Source organism: Sinohyriopsis cumingii, chromosome 3 (assembly GCF_028554795.1).
Source record: "Sinohyriopsis cumingii isolate HCF-2022 chromosome 3, ASM2855479v2, whole genome shotgun sequence".
NCBI classification, from domain to species: Eukaryota; Metazoa; Mollusca; class Bivalvia; order Unionida; family Unionidae; genus Sinohyriopsis; species Sinohyriopsis cumingii.
Genome location: NC_142963.1, coordinates 85687234 through 85707647, shown reverse-complemented (window position 1 = coordinate 85707647; position 20414 = coordinate 85687234). Strand labels below are relative to the sequence as shown.

The window sequence follows — 20414 nt, the reverse complement described above, 5'->3', positions numbered from 1 at the left end:
ATTATGTATAGTTTATATTAGGATGGTTAACTCCAAGTACTGTTTTGTATTTTTATAATTTCAGATTGTAGGGGTCATTGAGTAGACAACATATTAAATAGCTAATTTTGCCCATGGGTATTTTTTTACTTTGGGATGAGGTAACTTAATTTGAGCAAACATGTTTTTGTGGTCTTTAGACCTTTCAAGGTGTCAAATTTAATTTTCTTGACGAGATTGATTAGATTTCAAATTATTTGAGTTGAGGTCATGTTTTTCCCCTTAGAAAATTTTGGCTCACCTAATATCTAATTAGTTGGGTGTTAAATGACCCGACCTTGTTGACAAGTGGAATGTTCTAGAAATGAATATTTGACCCTCATCCTCATTCTGAAATTGTGTCTTAGTCTTTTATATAAAGGTAGTGAATAACTGAAGTATTATTACTTCAGATACCTTAAATATCTGAAGTGGAGACAGTCATTTAGTTTTGTTGAATTATTGTGTCCAATTGAGAGAATTTATTTATTTCAATTATTCATTGGAATTGCAAGGTGCTCATAAACATTAGGACAAATTAAATATTTTGGAATTAATGTAAATTCATTTAAAGACATTTTGGATCAGATCATTATGATACATAAATTGTTAGCATATCAACATTATTCAAGGCTATTAGTACATCAGTACAATAGATTGGAATTCATTCAGAACACCAACGGAACGCATTTGGAATACTGTATACTTTGGAATTTTGATAGATCTTTTAGGACTATCTGGGATTTAATTCACAATACTGTAATTTATTTCTATATTTTCACTTTCCATTTAGACAAATAAATTATCTGCTGAATTTTACAAAACTTATTGGTTTTTGCTTAGTTTAAGACCATAGACTCAAACAATTGGATCAAATAGAAACCTCTGATTGCATATAAAGCTATTTCACAAGAATGAAGCTTATCATTCTATCACCATCAGCTAAGATTTGTTCAGCATAATACAGTACCTACATGGAAACCAGATAATGAAAATAACCTACTAGATTAGGATCAATTGTAAAAAAATAGTCCTTAACATCTGCATATGTATGTATGTATGTATGTATGTATGTATGTGTGTATGTATGTATGTATGTATGTCTGATTGGATGGCTGATAATTTCAAAATTTGTTTACAGTGGTTGTAAACAAAAAGCCAAATCATATGTCTCATTTGGTCTCTGTAAAAAGTCTTGAAAATTTTGATGTTAAATACTCTCTCTAGCATACTATAAATAACTCATTAAGAGACAGTACAAATTCCACACAAAAGCTAATATATTCATTACTGGCAGAAGTGATATACAACACAACTTTATAGGTCTGGGGGCCTTTCCCAACATTTTTCACACATAGTGTGCATGGTGCTAGTTGATGACCACAACACTGCCTTGGACCTGGCTCCAACATAAAAGACAAGGCTGTGGTGTAACTGCCAAATCTGTAGGAAAAAAGCATGCAGCCTGTCTTTCTCCACATTTTTTATGATCCGAAATTTGTTTTAGATATTAAACATACAAAATCCCTGTATTTATGTATGTGGTACAAGAAACCTTTAAAGTGAAAGTCACAATACCATGGAAACTTCAACATTTAAAAACATCATGTAATTACATCAGGTATCAATCTTTGCAACTCCACCTTGGAAATAGATGCCCCAGTGGTTGCAAATACTGTATTGTAAAATTAGCTAGAATAGTTGTGTTATTTGGTGTATAAATGTATGCAGTATTTGATTTTATCTTTACAAAAGGAAAGTTACACATTCATATGCAGCTGTTACATGTATGTAATATGCAGCTATGTAATGTAGCCCATATAAAGTTATTCAGTACCTTTGTGATACATGCTGTGTACATGAAAGCTATAAGCTTAGGCACTAACATGCTCAAGGAATACATACAAGTTCTTGAGAGAATCAAAGAAATTTCAAAATCTAACATTGCATGAAGTAACATTCTTAGCACAAAAATCATTTGCAGTAATCACCTGCTCAGAGGTGGAAAACTGAATGCCCATCAGCAAGGGAAATGAAAATTATTACCCAAACTGTTATATAAAATCTAAAGGAATTTTATTTTTCTTGTATGCATTCATGTTATTCTAAATTCTGGGTAAGTAAGACATTTTAGGATTCCTAAAGTCCTGATGTTTAGCAAGATATTACATATAGAGTATTATTTTTTTAAACATATTTTGGGGTTTTTAAATACTCAAGGCATGCATCAAGTTTAAAACAGAAAAGTGTAGTTATTTGCAAGACTTTGATAAATATATGAATTTTGCACAGGTGCAATTTTTGTTCCTGTTATTTTAATTGCAATCAGGCTCCTTAGCATGGTCTAATCGATAGACTTGAAAGTATGGTACGGCTTTATTTGTCATCATTTTGTCATCCAAAGTATGGTATGGCTTAATTTGTCATCATTTTGTCATCCAAAGTATGGTACGGCTTAATTTGTCATCATTTTGTCATCCAAAGTATGGTACGGCTTAATTTGTCATCATTTTGTCATCCAAAGTATGGTATGGCTTTATTTGTCATCATTTTGTCATCCAAAGTATGGTATGGCTTAATTTGTCATCATTTTGTCATCCAAAGTATGGTACGGCTTAATTTGTCATCATTTTGTCACAAAGTATGGTACGGCTTAATTTGTCATCATTTTGTCATCCAAAGTATGGTACAGCTTTATTTGTCATCATTTTGTCATCCAAAGTATGGTACAGATTAATTTGTCATCTTTTTGTCATCCAAACTATGGTATTTCTTTATTTGTCATCATTTTGTCATCCAAAGTATGGTATGGCTTAATTTGTCATCATTTTGTCATCCAAAGTATGGTATGGCTTAATTTGTCATCATTTTGTCATCCAAAGTATGGTACGGCTTTATTTGTCATCATTTTGTCATCCAAATTATGGTATGGCTTAATTTGTCATCATTTTGTCACCCAAAGTATGGTACGGCTTAATTTGTCATCATTTTGTCATCCAAAGTATGGTATGGCTTTATTTGTCACCATTTTGTCATCCAAAGTATGGTATAGCTTAATTTGTCATCATTTTGTCATCCAAAGTATGGTATGGCTTTATTTGTCACCATTTTGTCATCCAAAGTATGGTATGGCTTTATTTGTCATCATTTTGTCGTCCAAAGTATGTTGCGGCTTTATTTGTCATCATTTTGTCATCCAAAGTATGGTATGGCTTTATTTGTCATCATTTTGTCATCCAAAGTATGGTATGGCTTTATTTGTCACCATTTTGTCATCCAAAGTATGGTATGGCTTAATTTGTCATCATTTTGTCATCCAAAGTATGGTACGGCTTAATTTGTCATCATTTTGTCATCCAAAGTATGTTACGGCTTTATTTATCATCATTTTGTCATCCAAATTAAGGTATGGCTTAATTTGTCATCATTTTGTAACCCAAAGTATGGTACGGCTTAATTTGTCATCATTTTGTCATCCAAATTATGGTATGGCTTAATTTGTCATCATTTTGTCACCCAAAGTATGGTACGGCTTAATTTGTCATCATTTTGTCATCCAAAGTATGGTACGGCTTTATTTGTCATCATTTTGTCATCCAAAGTATGGTATGGCTTTAGTTGTCACCATTTTGTCATCCAAAGTATGGTATGGCTTTATTTGTCATCATTTTGTCATCCAAGGTATGGTATGGCTTTATTTGTCATTTTGTATTTTTTTTATACAAGTTATAAATTTTTAACTTAGATTGTAAAAAGATTAAGTTGACCTTAACTAAAATAAATATTTGTTTTTATGCCACTTGTGTAGAACACTTTTTACCTAAATGTGTCATATTTAGATGGTCACATGAATTAAAATTCCAGCACAAGCATTTATTTACATCATTGTATGTATTTTGATAAGTACAGTTGCCTGAATTGCTAAAGCAAAAGTTTTTTAAATACAGTGATCCCCAGCTGAAAATGAGACCATTTTTGCAGCTTATAAATGGGTAGCCTTTCATGATGAATACAAGAGATGATGGCATGTATTATATTTGGTGTCAGAAAAGCTTGCAATATAAATGAGGTGGCCTCTGTATTTTGTATGGTATAGGTGTGCATGGTCTTTATCAAATGATATGGGCAGGGAAGGTTTGAGTGTCCACCACAAGTAGATCAGTTTAAACATACACTTCCTAGTCAAATAGATAGTCCATTCAATGAATTATCCATTCACTACTGGTAATATGTGCAAAACACTACTGACATAAATATATTTGAATCTATGCACATTATCAAACACAAATATGGACAAATTCACTTACGTAGCTGAAGTGTCACTTTCTTTTAAAAAAAGGACTATCAGTGGATTTGCTGCAATACTTTACAAAGCACGTCAATAAATCATTCTATTACAACAAAAACTATTTAAATATAGCTATGAAAAGTAGTTCTAAATAAATTTCAATACTTCCTCTCAAGATAGAAAGTAAATAGGAAAGAGATCAGAAACAGAAGATTATTATACTCACCATTGTTGACATGTTGCATGGTTTGGTAACAGGGTTGTTTTCTACATCATCAGCTTTGGTGTACACAATATATGACATATAATTATGCAAATTTAGGTTACCTTCATTCTACCCAGAATCTACCAATCACTGCTGAGCGCGGTTTCAGGATGGAGACGGTAGAATCGTTACGTTACATACAAAGATATCCGAGTGCTAATATTTCATAATGAGAAACTCTGCATACTTCATATTAATCAAAAATTGCCTTTTAGACAGTATTTAATCAATTAATATACATAAATGTCACAAAACAAGCTATGCTATTGTGCCTTTAATGCAAAAGGATATAGTAATTAAAAGTGTACAAAGCTTTCTTTTGATCAAGGGCTACTATTCTCACGATCAAGCCATTCTTGAATTTGTTAAAAAAAACATTCATAACAAGTCCAGATTCAGCTGGATGTCCCTTCCTTTTAGGACTGAACTGGACTCCAGAGAATCAATTATTATCTGTGAAATATAGAGCTCTGAATGAACAATTCGCTCTAAACATTAATGTACTGTCAGAACAGATTTTGGGTGATTGTTATCTGCATATATTATCTTTCTTAAAAATAGCATGCATTTTTTTCCAGATGCCTGGAGTTTTACCAAATCTTATTGAGGTTAATTATCTATGAAATGTGCACAGAAATAACAGGTGGACATATTTTCAAGAGTTTAGATTGGTAGTTTTTCAATATGCTGCAAACATCATCTGAAGAGTCTTCTTGTTGTGAGATTTAACGCCATTTTTCAGCATATGATAGGCTATACATGGGGACCAGTATTAATGGTGGAGGAAGAACCTGGGAAAATCCCAGAAAGAGCCAAGGACCCACGAGAAGCTACTGGCAAGCTTTCTCACATACCCACATTGGCCGAATCTGAGAAGACTTGAACCCATGCAGACAGAGGTGAGATGGCAGTGATCCATAATGGAGAGCGCTTTAGACCACTTGGGGCCCCCCCTGAAGAGAGTCTGAAAGGTGAATTTATTATTGCAGTTGTTAAGAATTTCTACAACTAAATATGGAAATCTAATACATTTTGGAATATTCTTTAGCAAGATTTTCTCCAATTTTAATGTACTGAACAGACATCATGAATAGACATTGAATCCAAATATTATTTTATATAAAGAAAACCGATATGCTTTTTGGCAAAAGTTCTGTCATAAAAGACCACATTTGTTTGATATATCTTTACAATCAGTAATTGCTTAAGAATAGAGATGATTTTTGGTTTGATCAAGTTGCTGGTTTCATTTGGATTTTTTTATATTTCTGTTAACCTTTTTACAATACTGGTTTCTCTCTGAAACCCTAGACAATGTTGAATTAGGATATTATCTCCAGCTGCAAGGCAATATTAAATATCGTCATGTCATTTGAATCCTACAGATAATTTTATAAGGTCTGCGACAAGACTAACTTATAAAATTGTTAAGGTTCTTGTAGTAATAAAGGTATGGGAATATTCTGTGCATGTTACATAAAATAAAATTAATGAAATTATCTCAACACAAACAAGTGTCACACATTGTTTGCTTTTTTATAGTGTCAAAGTTACAAGGTGAGGTGAATGTGAAAGAATTCCTTTAAAGTACCAATAAACCTTTGCCAGCAACCACATCTTTAGCATATTATATATTCATTAGGAAGGGTATGAGTAAAACAAAATTAAGGCAAAAATGTAAGTATTGCACATTTAATCTCAGTGAAGGATATATGTATAGATATATATATAATAGTTAATTGAATCTTTGTAAGTAAAAGATGTTGTTATCAACTGCAAGAATGACTGATCAACAATGACCATCATAAGCATATAACATGAAGGACATTTTGTAAGCACTATCTGATTAATGAATAGACCATAAAGTGTAACATAAAATGAATGATGATTCACAACAGAAATCATCCAACAGACCATGAGGAATCTTTACAGATATTATACATCCTGAATACAAAGAAAACTAGTTACAATGTTTAGTTTTATAATAATTACAAATATTTGCCAAGCCTTTCTAACAAGCATTTTGACTGGTTAAACTTGCATTATATGATGCAGAAAACTAAAGGTTATTAGTTCAAAATATTAACAGAAACACACTCTGGCCTTTCTACCAAATGAGGGGGGAAAAACACCTTGGAAATACTACAGTAGCAGCCACTACATATATTTGTACCTTGTATACCAACTGAAATTATGTGCTATTACACATTATCATAGTGTTTATTATGGGTCACTCTAATAAGATGACTTAATCTTAACTTAAACATTTATAGTTTCATTTTATAAGCATGAATTCATCTGAAAACTTTCTCTAACTTGTGCAAATAACTTTTGACAGGTTTCTTTCTTGCCTAGCTTATCTCAGCATGTGACAGAGTTCTCATCTATTTAACAGAAATTTCCTTTCTTTTTGTGCTGTACCACTACAATATAGAATTTTGTAGAAAAGGTCCAAGGTGTTCCAGATGAGAATGGATCTACTTAGGTAGCGCTCTACAGTGTCATATTTTGCACTGGGTTAGACTTTTAAAGAGAAAGAATTTCTCTGGGTTTCCTCACTGGTTATACTGGCTACTTAAAAAAGATCTTCTATATCTTAGGTACTGTTCAAAGAACCTTTAATTCCCTTATTTTGGTGTATGACTGATGGGTGTAATATAGGTTATAGAGTATACAGCTTGGCCTTACTCCAGATATGCACCTCTCAAAAAAGTGCTAGCTCCACTTGGTCATTTTCACTTCCTGAACTTCAGAGGTAAATTGTACAAAAAAGAGCCAGCAACTTTTTTTTACATTTTATATATTTGGTAGTTCATTCATTGCACTTTCAGAAGCTGGTATTGTCTAGTCTGGCAAATTTCATTTTCCCTATTTTAATAGCTGCTAATGATAGTGTACTTGAGACTATTTCAAGCTGATTTTTTTAGCACAAGGGAGCAGTCATTTTAGTTAGCAGTGTGCTTAGATCATGTACAATTTCCAAAAGTACAATATCCAAAGAAATGTCAGCCACATTACATCAAAGCAGCAGAGAGGTATGCCAAAATTATCTCCACTGTGCATGTTTTAAATGCAAACAACTTCACCTTATATACATCACTCTCTCAAAAGTACATAATAACTAGTGAACGCCCCTTTATGTATTCATGTGCTGTTCTTGTGTGTCTTGACAATACTGTATTTGCAAACAATGGTTATAGCATAGTTATTTATTTCTTGAGATTCTTTTTATTTTTTATAACTAATTTAATCAATTTAATCCACATAAAATTTTCATAACTCAATGAATTATACAAAATATGAAGTTCAAATCTTAACTGTACCCAGACTAACAAAAAATACAGCTTTTATTTAAGATAGTCCACTTTGTAAAATTAATACTTATTGCAAAGTTTGAAATAACATGATCATTACAATATGATGTCACTGTTTACCATTCATTTTAGATTGCTTGGAGCCTTAGCTTTGACAAAATATGTGTTAGTTATATACTTCAACACAACCAGTCACAGTTAAACTAGAACGCATCCAAGAAGTGATGCACTGGTTTCACTACTGGAGTTACCTAAACACAGACAAATTTTGAAGTAGACATGATTATTGTCACTTAAACATGAAAACAAGGGCACCTGTAAAACTGGTACTCCCCATTATCAAACATGAGAGTTCTTGACCCAAAAATATGTTCTATACATATTCCAAGATCCATGTAACTTGTAAACTCCTTTCAATTTAGAAAATAAAATGGGAGAGGGAGGTATATCAATTTGCATGGTTGATTATAGTACATTTAAACATGATAACAAAATTCAACTAAATTATCAAAACATGGGTTGAATCAAAGAGCTGGACTATAGGTTGAATATCTGTCAAGACAACACTCCTTGAGTTTTAGTGTACAAAGTTAAAACTCAGAATAGCACATTAAGAACAGTATGATATTGGCATAATTGTATGATCTAAACATTTAGTTCTGGGCATTTAACTTGATTGTTCATACAGATTCTATGCTTTGCTAGTGTGGAAGCTGTACTTGACTTTCAAATGCAGCAATGTGTCCTGAATTCTTTCAGCAGCTTTTTACCTGTGCAGTCATTCATAAAAGCTGATACAAGTCAATACAAAGCCTAAGCTAAAACATATTAACCCTAGAAAATCCTTTATAACTTAATTTCCACCTTTTATGCTGCACAACCAAAGATATGTGTCTTGCATACAGATCAATATTATCACTGAGAATGAAACAAAAACAATTTTAACAGAGTAGTGTAAAACTGAATCAACATCTAGAAAATAATATCTTTAATTAGTATATCAAAATATCAGAGTATATAATTCAACAGCCATTTCAAAATCTCAGACAATGAAAAAAGCTGTACAACAATAATATGGAATGACTGGTAAATACATAAATTTAGACAAAAAAGGATGACAGCAACTGAAGCTGCAAAGATTATCATGAAATTAAAGTCTGAACACAAAAGTCTATGTGCAAACTACAGAGAGAATAAATCTGTATTATCTGTTTTACAACCACCTTAACAATATTAACAATTCATTACCATTATGTTTTTCTGTACCATATATATATATATATATATATATATATATATATATATATATATATATATAAAATATACATAGAACCTTGATCAGAGATTGCACTGGGCTTAGCCAATGTCGCAAATTGCCATTTTTTCTCTCCTTATTGGCGACAAAGTATACCATCTGGTGACAACATTTTTGGCTGTTAAAAAGTGTATATACAGTCTTGCACTTGGAGTTGAGAAATTCAAAGGCACCATGACAGGAAGCTGCAAACTTGGATATAAAATTGCACTGGACTCTGTTGTTACATAAACAAATCCTTTGTTCATATTGAAAAACTACCCTAATACGGCATTGTTATATCATAATCCGTTTATACTGATGTCTGGCCTTAGTACTCTGTACTGTAATATAACCCAAATAGTCATGCTACCTGACTAGCTACAATCGACCAAGTACAATTATTTGATTTGCTGCAGCAAAAACACACATTTGGTCCTTCGTGGCACCTTCAAAAACAGATGAACCTTCACCAAAGCAAGATGAAGAACTCAGATCAAGGAAAGTTGGCAACAAACTTAAATCCAAGCATTGTTTCATTTTCTTTTTAGTGATTGGAACATATTTATTGTACATGAAAGTTTCCTGTTTGCAACAAAAAAGTTCATGCTTAAATCATTATCAATGGCAGTTTAAAACCCCAATTAAAGTTCTAATATTTTCAAACAATAGATATCTGGTCATAGAGTTAAATGAAGGTGGGACATCTCGCAAGAATGTTTAACTTTTTAATTTGCTTTCATGTTTTCATTTCTCTATGAATAGCCTCATCCCATTGGTAGCCTCGGCATCAAGGTAGTTGTCTCTGGCTGATCAAAATCTTTGTTAATTTAAGTACATGTATGCGTAGCATATAGACAACTATACACCCACATGCTACTAGGATAATAAATATCAGAGTAAATTGTTTCGGGATATGTGTTTGTTGACAATGGGATACTGATTAAACGAGGACTACCATTTCTTATATATACATTTTAGTTCTGTTTTCTAATGGAATTTAACTGATGCATGAATTTTAAAATGTATGATCTAATACTTGAATACATGTATACTAGTTAATACATTGTGGAGTGTATTACAGAAATGTAAGTTGTCGATATACAAGTGAATTTCAATCTAGCTGTGTTTATTTTATCTAAATTTCCATTTTTTTCTCTGCGTAAATCCTAGTCACTGATGACCGCTCATCTCTTAAAAATTTCACTTGTATGCACAATTTCAATTTATTTATAGTCCCCCCTACTTATCTCAACATCTGCTTATGTTGACAACATTACCTTGCTCCAGAGGATGTTGAGATAAATAGATAGTGCTGTACTATGAAAATAGCACAAAAAAATTTAAAATTGGGAACAAAATATTAAGGTTGGCAATTTTTTTGGCGACAACTGTTTTAAAGCCAGTGCCATCCCTGCTTGATTCTGGTAAAATACTATAGCATGTTAATATCCTACCAACTAAATGCAATGTTACTTATCTAAACTAATATAAATACATTTTTTTTATAAAAAAAGCCTCCCCTTCCTTGCTTAAAAAAATGATTGCAGTATAGGATAAAACTTACAACATATGTAATTAGCTCATAAATTAACACTGTGATAAAATAACTACACAACACATAATAATTTAAAACTGTAAAATCTCTACACATAAGAAATTGATGCTGATACTGCATCACTGCATGGAGGTGATGGTCAAAGTGAGCAATTAATTCATTATCTTTTTAACATTGCCAATCATTTCCTCCATTCCCTTTTGGTAAATGGCATAAATGTTTTTTCTTTCAAGTAAACCACCTTGCTTGCATTATCTGCATTAACTATAATTATTATTTTCAACAATGAATGATAATTGCCAAAATTCAGACACAGTGCCTTCATTCTAAAATTAAATAAAATTAACAGATACACAAAACTGAACAAATAAGAGCAAACAGAATTAAAATTTACTTCAAAGAATATAGGAAAAAATTACTAGTATTACAAATTAACATACTTTCAACAGTTAAAAATTACTAACAGTTAATTGCCAAAAGTAATTTTTTACACAAGGAAGTTGAAGTACATCCTCTCATAATTTTCCTTTCCTTCTGCATCTGACTGCTTCAATAAATCATGAAATTATGATGATTAAGCAATATAAGTGTACCTAGCTGGACACAAGAGTGTACAACATGATCTACATGAGGTATTCAGGAGGCTGGTGATTTGGTATTTAAAATGATTTGCAAAATCACCATATCCCACTTCCCATGAAATTCATTCAGTTCCAACTAGATATCGTGCAAAGTCTACTTGGAAAAGCCCATGCTGATATGACTTATTTTTTAAAAGGGGTAGTGATAAAATTTCAGGATGGCTGCAATGGTGGTCAAAGCTAGACCTACAAGAAGTCTTCCTGTGAAAACTCTAGTTGATAGGACTTTCTATCCAGAAGGAATAGTCAAAACTAAGATTTTCAAGATGGCTGCCATGGCAGCCATACTGGATGTCAGTTAAGCACCATTTTCATGTAAGATTAGACATTATAGAAGTCTTTATTTAAAACACCGTGTTGGTATCACCATCCATTTTGTGGGAGCAGCATTAACAAGATATTCCACTTGGTCACCTTGGTGGCCATACTGGATGTCTGAGCAACACCATTTTTATTTAGGACCAACTGTACCTTGGGATGAATATGTGTGTGTAAAGTTTCATGTCAATCATACCAACAATATGTGATCGCAAATGCTAAATATGAGGCTTAAATGTAGGAAAATATATCTGAAATTTTAAAAATAATTATGATCATATTTGGTATGAATTATAGATTAATATTTCTGACTCATCATTCTCATTTATACATGCCAATTTGCCAATAATAAGAAAAAAATGACCGTTTCTCTAAATTAAAGGCATGATTTTACAATGAAGAATGATTACAATGATAAAATGACAAAGAATTGTTCTAACAAGAGTTGACTTTACAAAATTGTCAAATCCTCCAAACAGGGATGACAACTATCTGACAAATAAAAAAAAAAAAAAAAATCACGTGAAAATCAAATGCACACAGAAAACTGGAGATCCAAGAAATCTGATAGCTGATACCTATAAGTATTAAATTTAACTAGACAAAATGCATAATTAACGAGTACATCAACAGCATAATTACCAGATCCTGAATCCTTAAAACAGGAGGAATAAAAAGTGACTGAACACTTGGTTTGAACATTTTAATATCAAAGACATAGTTTTTGAAGTATAAACTATTATGATGAGCTAATAAGGAAACAAAACTCAACCTTGTTCTTCAACCTGAATTTTGCATTACTGCTAGCAGCAAGTAATGAGGCATGGCAGCCAGTATAACTGGTGGAGGAAGAATATGGGAAAACCCCAGTAACAACCACTGACCCACAGGAAGATACTGGCAAGCTTTATCACATACCCACATTGACTGCCCCCCATCCCCCCTCGACTTGAACACATGTGGACAGAGGTAAGATGGCAGTGATTGGCAAAGTCAAGCACTTTAAAAAATCCCAATTAAAAGCTTGTTCAAAAATATAAGTTACAGTTCACACAGTAGGTCTGTTTTAGTGAAGTTGCAATAATTATAGAAAATAAATTAATCACTGTATACCAGTAGCAAGCTAAGTTAACCAGGATTTACTTTAATTGCTATATATATTAGATGCCTCTCAAATAGGAATAATTAAACTAGATCTGAATTTAGACCATCCCTTACAACTTATTAAAATTAATTTATTACTGTTGACATATTATCATCAGTACAACATTTATATTATTTCCACATGGTAAGACTGATGCTGTAATGAACCATAAAGATGGTACATGTTCTAAAGGGGGAAAACAAAAACAATTATCTGAAAATGCTATACTGATGTTAAGCAATAATTTGAAAGGAAAGAAATGCAATTATTCTTTTTTTTAAATTCAGAGACAAGATATTTCATCTGAATAAAAACAACTGACTTTAATTAAGTGTTTATCTTTTGTTCTGATGGAGAGAACTAAGTGCAAGGTGCTGTTCACCAAAAACTTTTTGCACTCCTCAGCAACCTCTTTTCTTCAATTCTAGCTAGAACAATTAATAAGTTTAAAGTTTTCAGAGAGTTCTGTATTCTGAGATTCCACAAAAATTATACACAAAAAAAAAATACTGAAATGAATTTTTTTAAAAACTATTCTAAAAAATTAGGACTTGATGCTAACTTTTCAAAACTAACTGTCCAGCTGGGCAATTAGACAGTAAAATTCACTTATCCAAACGTAAAGGTTAACATACCTAAAGAAACTATCAATAAAATGTCCCTCTGAAGTGAAACCAAAGTTAAACTGCTTCATAAATGCTAATATTACTTCAGAAAGATTTTACCTTTTGACATTTAAAAATCTGAAAAACTGAATAAATAAACATAAAACATAGTTCTTCAGGCCACTTCCTCAATTAGACAAATGGGATACAAACATTACTTATCTATTCAAGGTTTAGTTGTTGCAGGAATTGGACAACTGTCAAAGTCCATGCCTGCTTAATTAGCATGGTATAGACCTGGAAGATACCATTCTTGATAACGACAAATACAAAATCCTTATCCAATTGCATGGTAACAAATGTTGACCAAAAATGTTGATGTAATAGCAGCTGAGAACCACAAAAAAAATCCCATAAATGTATTCACTGGGATTTACAAATCAACTTGCCAAACTTGTTTTGATGCATGTGGCAAAGTTTAACGTGTATGTGTGCAAATTGCTAAAAGTACAACTCAGATATTTCTTTGTCATGTGTGTTTGAAAATAAAAGACACTCATCTCAAATGACATCTACACAGAGCATATTGTTCAAAGTGTCATGTTACGAAAATGTAACACCCACAAGTGGCATTTACAATATGTTATTTACACGATTACAGGAGACTTGATACACACTGCTTGGCAAACAATTAAATGGACAAAAATAAGTGTTCTCAAATCATACTCAAAAGTCCGATTCTTAAATAGTTTGATGTTTGTCTCTGATTGAAGGTGTCATGATAATTGTTAAGTGTTCACAAATCCTTGAGATGCAAGTATAAATAAATAATCAGTCTTGATTTAATTTTCTCTTTCTCTTAAAAATGTAGATACTCCCAAAATCTTTTCTACCTATCCTTTTATCTGTCTGCTTTGCTCTTCCAACTATGTAGGCATTCTCTTTCTAATCAACATATCTATGCATATATTTATATATACATAATGGACAACTTTAAATATTAATATATGGTTTGAAGGTGCCGAGAGAGATGCAAGGAACAAAAGTTTCAATAAATACAATGTGCTTTCCCTACAAAATACCATATTTTATCTTATTATTTTACTGAGGTTGGGATATTATATTTAGGGGGGAAACTCAAATTTTCCAAGGGCAAGTTCTGTTTTTAAAGTCACCTAACCTTGGGCATGCTGACTTGAATAAAATATGTAAATCCCAGGTTCATGTAACAAGCTTGCCATACCACACTGCCTAGAATGACCTACACACAAAACTTAAAGGTGTGATGCACAGACAAACAAACATACATATGGATGGACAACATTACCGCTATGTGCCCTAATCACTATGTCATGACAGCATAAAAATATGATAAACTTTATTGCATAATAGAAAACTATCTGTATTACAATCTGCATGAAAGCATGTATTTTGTTTTCAAAACATATTTACAGTTATGAAGAGAACAAATTTTTTCCCCACTAGTTATGGTAACTGCATCTCTGGACTGCAACATAAATATGAAGCAACAATATTTTCATCAAAGATGAACAATTATCTATAAAATTTACATTATTCATTATAAATGCAGCATCATGTGTACACATCAGTCATCTTGGATGAAAGAGTAGTATTTGCACATACTGGTAATCTTGGCTGATAAAGTAACAGTTGTAAACATCAGTCAGCTTGGTTGATAGAGTGCGTGCGTGTGTGTGTGATATGGATTTTTAACATAGCTTTAACAATTTTTCAGTCATATTGCTACGATGTCTGCAGAGTGACAGTTTATAGTGATGTTTAGCACTGAGGCATCATGCCACAGACATGTAGCATGATGTCCCACCCAGTCACATTATCCTGACACCAGGCCAACCAGTCCTAGCACTAACCTCTTAATGCTGAACCCCAAGCAAGGCAGCTGTTAGTACCATTTTTATAAGTCTTTGGTATGACTCGGCTGGGGATCGAACCCATGACCTCCCGCATCTAAAGCAGACACTCTAACCACTAGGCCACCAGAGCAGTGGTTGATAGAATAACACTTGTACATATTAGTCATCTTGGCTGATAGAGTAACATTTGAACATATTAGTCATCTTGGATGCTAGAGTAACATTTGTACATATTAGTCATCTTGGTTGATATAGCAGCATTTGTTCATATTAGTCATTTTGGTTGATTAAAATTTGTAAATATTAGTAATCTCAGTTGATTAAAATTTGTACATATTAGTCATCTCAATAGATCAAGTAATTTTTTATATATATTAGTCACCTTGGTTGACTAACATTTGTATGTATCAGTTATCTTGGGTGACTGGGTAACAATTGTACATATTATTCATCTCAGTTGACTGAGTATACATTTGTAATATTATGGTGATTTCAATAATTTTAAAATGTCAAGATTTATCTATATAATACATGTATATAAAAACCATTCATTTATTTTACCATTTTCTACTCTACAGCCACCTTTGTAAGGAAATTCTCTTAAAACACTTGATGACGCATGTAATCTGCAAAATTTTGGCTTGATCATGAAACTTTTGTATGCTTTTAGTATTGTCCAGCAGATTTAAAATTCATATGGAACATGACATGAGTCACTTATCCTGCCACCCCACTGTTGATTGGTGAATCTGGGGTACTGTGATAGGGGCATACTCCATCAGGATGACCTCCAGTACACTCTACAGTTGGTACATGCCCTGAATCCCACATTCCCTGTCCACATAGTGAACATAGTCCATAAAGAGTGCATGGAATTCGAGATCTCCTTCGGTACTGATATAGTAGGCCTCGAGCCTGAAATAATACAGAATTAGATACATGCAAAGCAGCATATCTCCATTTGTTTTCTCAAATCTTAAAAACCACTAGAAAAGTTTTGAGTTATACCAATTTGCAATTTTTGCATTTTACTGAAATGGTATTCACTTTATAAAAGTCAACTCACACCAGATATGTACTAGTCATATTCAACAGAAATGACCAGCTTTCAAAAGTTAGTCATCAACTGTGAAAGAGTATCTCACTTGAACGCAGGACAGAAAATGCACATAGTAGGTTGAATGCGACACTATAAAACGTAAAGGTTAATCTCAACAATAACACTAAAGACTCCAAATGAAGGTAAAACTGTAGTCCAAAACTCTCAAGTTTTCTACTTCTCATGCAAATACCCTATGGTGCAGCACTCTCAATTTATATCCTCCTTGTACTATACTTTTTCTCCATATTAACATCCCAAATGCTGAAGCAGAAAAGTTTATCAAATATCAACTCTACACAACTTGCCTGACATGTATACAAAGTTTGGTTGAAACATCTTGAACATTTTGAGAGTTCTTGTCCAGAAATGAAAATATTTAAGGACATATAATTGAAACATCAAAGGTACATCCATTCAGATTCATAACCAAGAAAATATAAATAGCATTATAAGACAGTCTACATACTGTACCGTGCCAAAATGACTGACAGGAGAAAGAATAATTTGCTGATTTAATATACAGGAAATCTGTATGTACAAAATATTCATGGAACTAATGAATATGATAAGTTTTGCTGCAGAAGTGAAGGTATGAATGTGGATAGATACACAGACAAATGGATATAAACATAAAAAATACTAAAAATGAAAAATCGTAAATAGCAAAAGGCACATCTCTATCAGTTGTCTAATAAGTTTACCAAATTTCAAAGAGATATTATGAATGGCTCTGGAGTTATGCTCCAGAATAAATGTTTAAATAATGGATGAATGATGAACAAAGAACTGGTTGAAAATGTCAAAAATACTGAAATAAAATAATTATAAATAGCTATGGACTACTGATCTGTGTATCACATTTTGCAGATATATCTTAAATTGTTTTGGGGTTATACTCTAGAAAAAAGTGTGGATAATGATTGGATGGACAGTAACACGGACAAAAACAAAATATTGGAACTGAAAAATTCAAAATAACAGAAGTACACCTGGACCACTGGTCCAATATATGCCCCAGATTTCAAAATACACCCTGAAAGGTTTGTGTGAGTGTGATTTGGATTTTTAATGTAGCTTTAACAATTTTTCAGTCATATCACTAGTGTGGCAGTTTATAGTGATGTCTAGCACTGGGGCATCATGCCACAGACATGTAGCATGACGTCCCACCCAGTCACATTATACTGACACCAGGCCGACCAGTCCCAACACTAACCTCTTAATGCTGAGCGCCAAGAGAGGCAGCTGTTAGTACCATTTTTGTAAGTCTTTGGTATGACTCGGCCGGGGATCAAATCCACAACCTCCCGCATCCAAGGCAGACATTCTAACCACTAGGCCACCAGCGGTTCCCTGAAAGGTGTGAGTTATCCTACAAAAACCAATGTGATGATATTGACTGGCTGGCTGGACAGAAAAAGTTATAAAAACACACAAAATATTCATACTGAAGAATTGTAAATGCAAAAGGCACATCTGGACCAATAGTTTAATATGTGTGCAAACTTTTGTAGAAATACCTTCAACATTTTGACAGTTATGTTCCACAAATAAAAATGTTTACAGACAGACGGATACAGTGTGACCTATATCCCCCACCTGATAATGTATCATATAAAAGTGGTGAAGGGTGTGTGTCAAAAAATAAAGTATAAAAGTCAGGAAAACTTGTACAAGAATAATACAAATGTTTAAAGAGCATAAAAAGGCAATATCTTCATATAGATATAAGCAGTTAAATACAGATATAAACATACCTAACAAATTTAAGTTATTATTGAGTGCTGTTTTGCATAATTGTGATAATGCGGTTTGCACTCTAAAAGATTAATTCCCAAAAACATTTTTTAATATAACACAAAAGTCAAATAAATTATTTAACTAAATAAAATAACTAATAAACTAAAATTAACTAGTTAACTACTGTGAAAATCTAATCAATCATCAACATATGGATGGAAACAAGCCACTGAAAGTTGGTTGTTGCATAACTGTATTAAGAAAGTGCACAATGAAGTCCAAGTCCAAAAATATTTCAAACCTTACATAATTTTTTTTTTTACAAAAATCATTAAAAACTACGAAAATCTCATTTTGTTGTCCACATGTTTATAGTTAAATTTCACAGCTATGAATCATATGGTTGAGGCAAATATGTGTTTCCAGAGATATACAGGTATATTATTAGATGGATGGGCAAACAAGACCATCTCAAGCTGAACCCAATGCAATTAGTGGGTCATTACAACAACAGAAGAGGAGTCCCTCAAAAGGGCTTATGATTGCTGTCCAAAACGAATTTCCAGGATTTCAAGATCAGACCATTTCTTCCTTTTAAATGCCAAGTGCTGAAACCACCAGTGATATTCTTTAGTAATATGATTTTCAAATTATTTTCTGTGGCAGCAATATTGGATGTACAATCAGAACAATTTTCATCTGGAGCAAACCACACACAATTAGAAAACTTGAAAAACTCCATACCAATATGACCATCCATTCGAAAGAATTAGTGTCAAGATTTTCAATCTGTTCACTGTGGCAGTCATATTTGACATCAGATCAATTTTTATTAAAGACCAACTAAACACCTTAGCAAGATTTTCAAGTCTGCTATTTTAGTGGCCATAATGATATCATATTGGCACCATTTTAAAGTCTTTTATGAAGACCACATGTTGATATGACCATCCATTAAGACAGTTTCATGATATGATTTTCATTGGATGTCCAATCTGCAATGCTTTCATTTAGGACCAACTAGACATCCTAAGGAGTCTTCTGGTGAAAAAGCCATGCCGATATGATGACTTTCCACTGCGGTGGTCATATTGTAAGTCAGATCAGAACCATTTTCATTTCACAACAACCATCATAGGAAATTTTCTAATAATAAAACCCCAAATTAATAGGACTTTCTGAACAGGAACAGTAACAATATCAAGATTTTCAAGATGGCTGTCATGGTGTCCTTATTGTAAGTCAGATCAGAACCATTTTCATTTAGGACCAAAACAGACATCATGTCTTTTATCGCTTTGTGAAAACCATCCATTCAGGTGAAGTAACATTATGATCTTCAAGATGGTAGATGTGGTGGCTATATTGGATGTCCAGGTGGCACAATTTTCATTTAGGACCAATCAGACATTCGGAGTAGTGATAACAAGAATTTCAAGACAGATCCTGTGGAAACCATATACAAGTAGTACAGTAAATCCTGTTATGAGAGACCGCCTCTTCTGCCAACCAAAAGCGGTCTCTCAAGGCAGGTGGTCTCTCATAAGAGGTGTGTGAAAATGGACTGGTTTCCATTGTCAATAGTCAGCATTGTAGAAGACGAAAAAATACCCATACTCAGTGTACATGTATCATATCCTTTATTCATAAATCTTGTTAAATATTGCATGCATTCCTCTCAAAATAACTATATATAATAAAGATATACATTTTCAAACAATATGAATCAAATTTATATTTGAACATCACATGAATATGTTCTTTCTCCCAGTGTTAGAATTTTTCTTTTTAACATCTGGGGTTCTGCCAATGTTATTAGTGTTGACATTTGGGGAAATGTGGAATAAATATATATTATGTATCAATGAATGAAACCAAAAGACATAATTAACTCATCAAGAAACATTACATTTATTTTGAGATGAAGTAAAAATCATCAGCGTTTATAGCTTGATAAACAAAGGTTGCAACCATCTGCACCCAGGTAACAGATAGTGGCTTCGTGAAACACTGTAACAAAAGAAATTTAAAAAAAAAAAAAAAAAAGAGTCCAGAAATGATTCTCACTAGTATTTCAGACAAAAAGGTCATTCACCCACCCACCCCGGGCATTATGGATTAACTGGAAAGACAAATGATGTACTCAATCCTACAATGAAGCCCTTTCAAAAGATTTCTCACTCGGACATTAGGATTACTGGCGTTGTGTGGGTTTTCACAAAGAAAAAGAAA

The 20414-nt window shown here is 32.7% G+C and overlaps 1 protein-coding gene across 1 annotated transcript in view; it reads right to left on the bottom strand.

Annotated features, from left to right (window-relative positions):
* Positions 1–6247: 6247 nt before the first annotated feature.
* The window catches only part of LOC149803235 (TBC1 domain family member 16-like), a 94297-nt gene continuing 80130 nt past the window's right edge, over positions 6248–20414 (bottom strand). Inside the window, exon 11 of the mRNA XM_089952876.1 lies at positions 6248–16255. Coding sequence (XP_089809002.1) covers positions 16058–16255 — 198 coding nt within the window. The 3' untranslated portion in view covers positions 6248–16057. The remainder of the gene's footprint in view (positions 16256–20414) is intronic.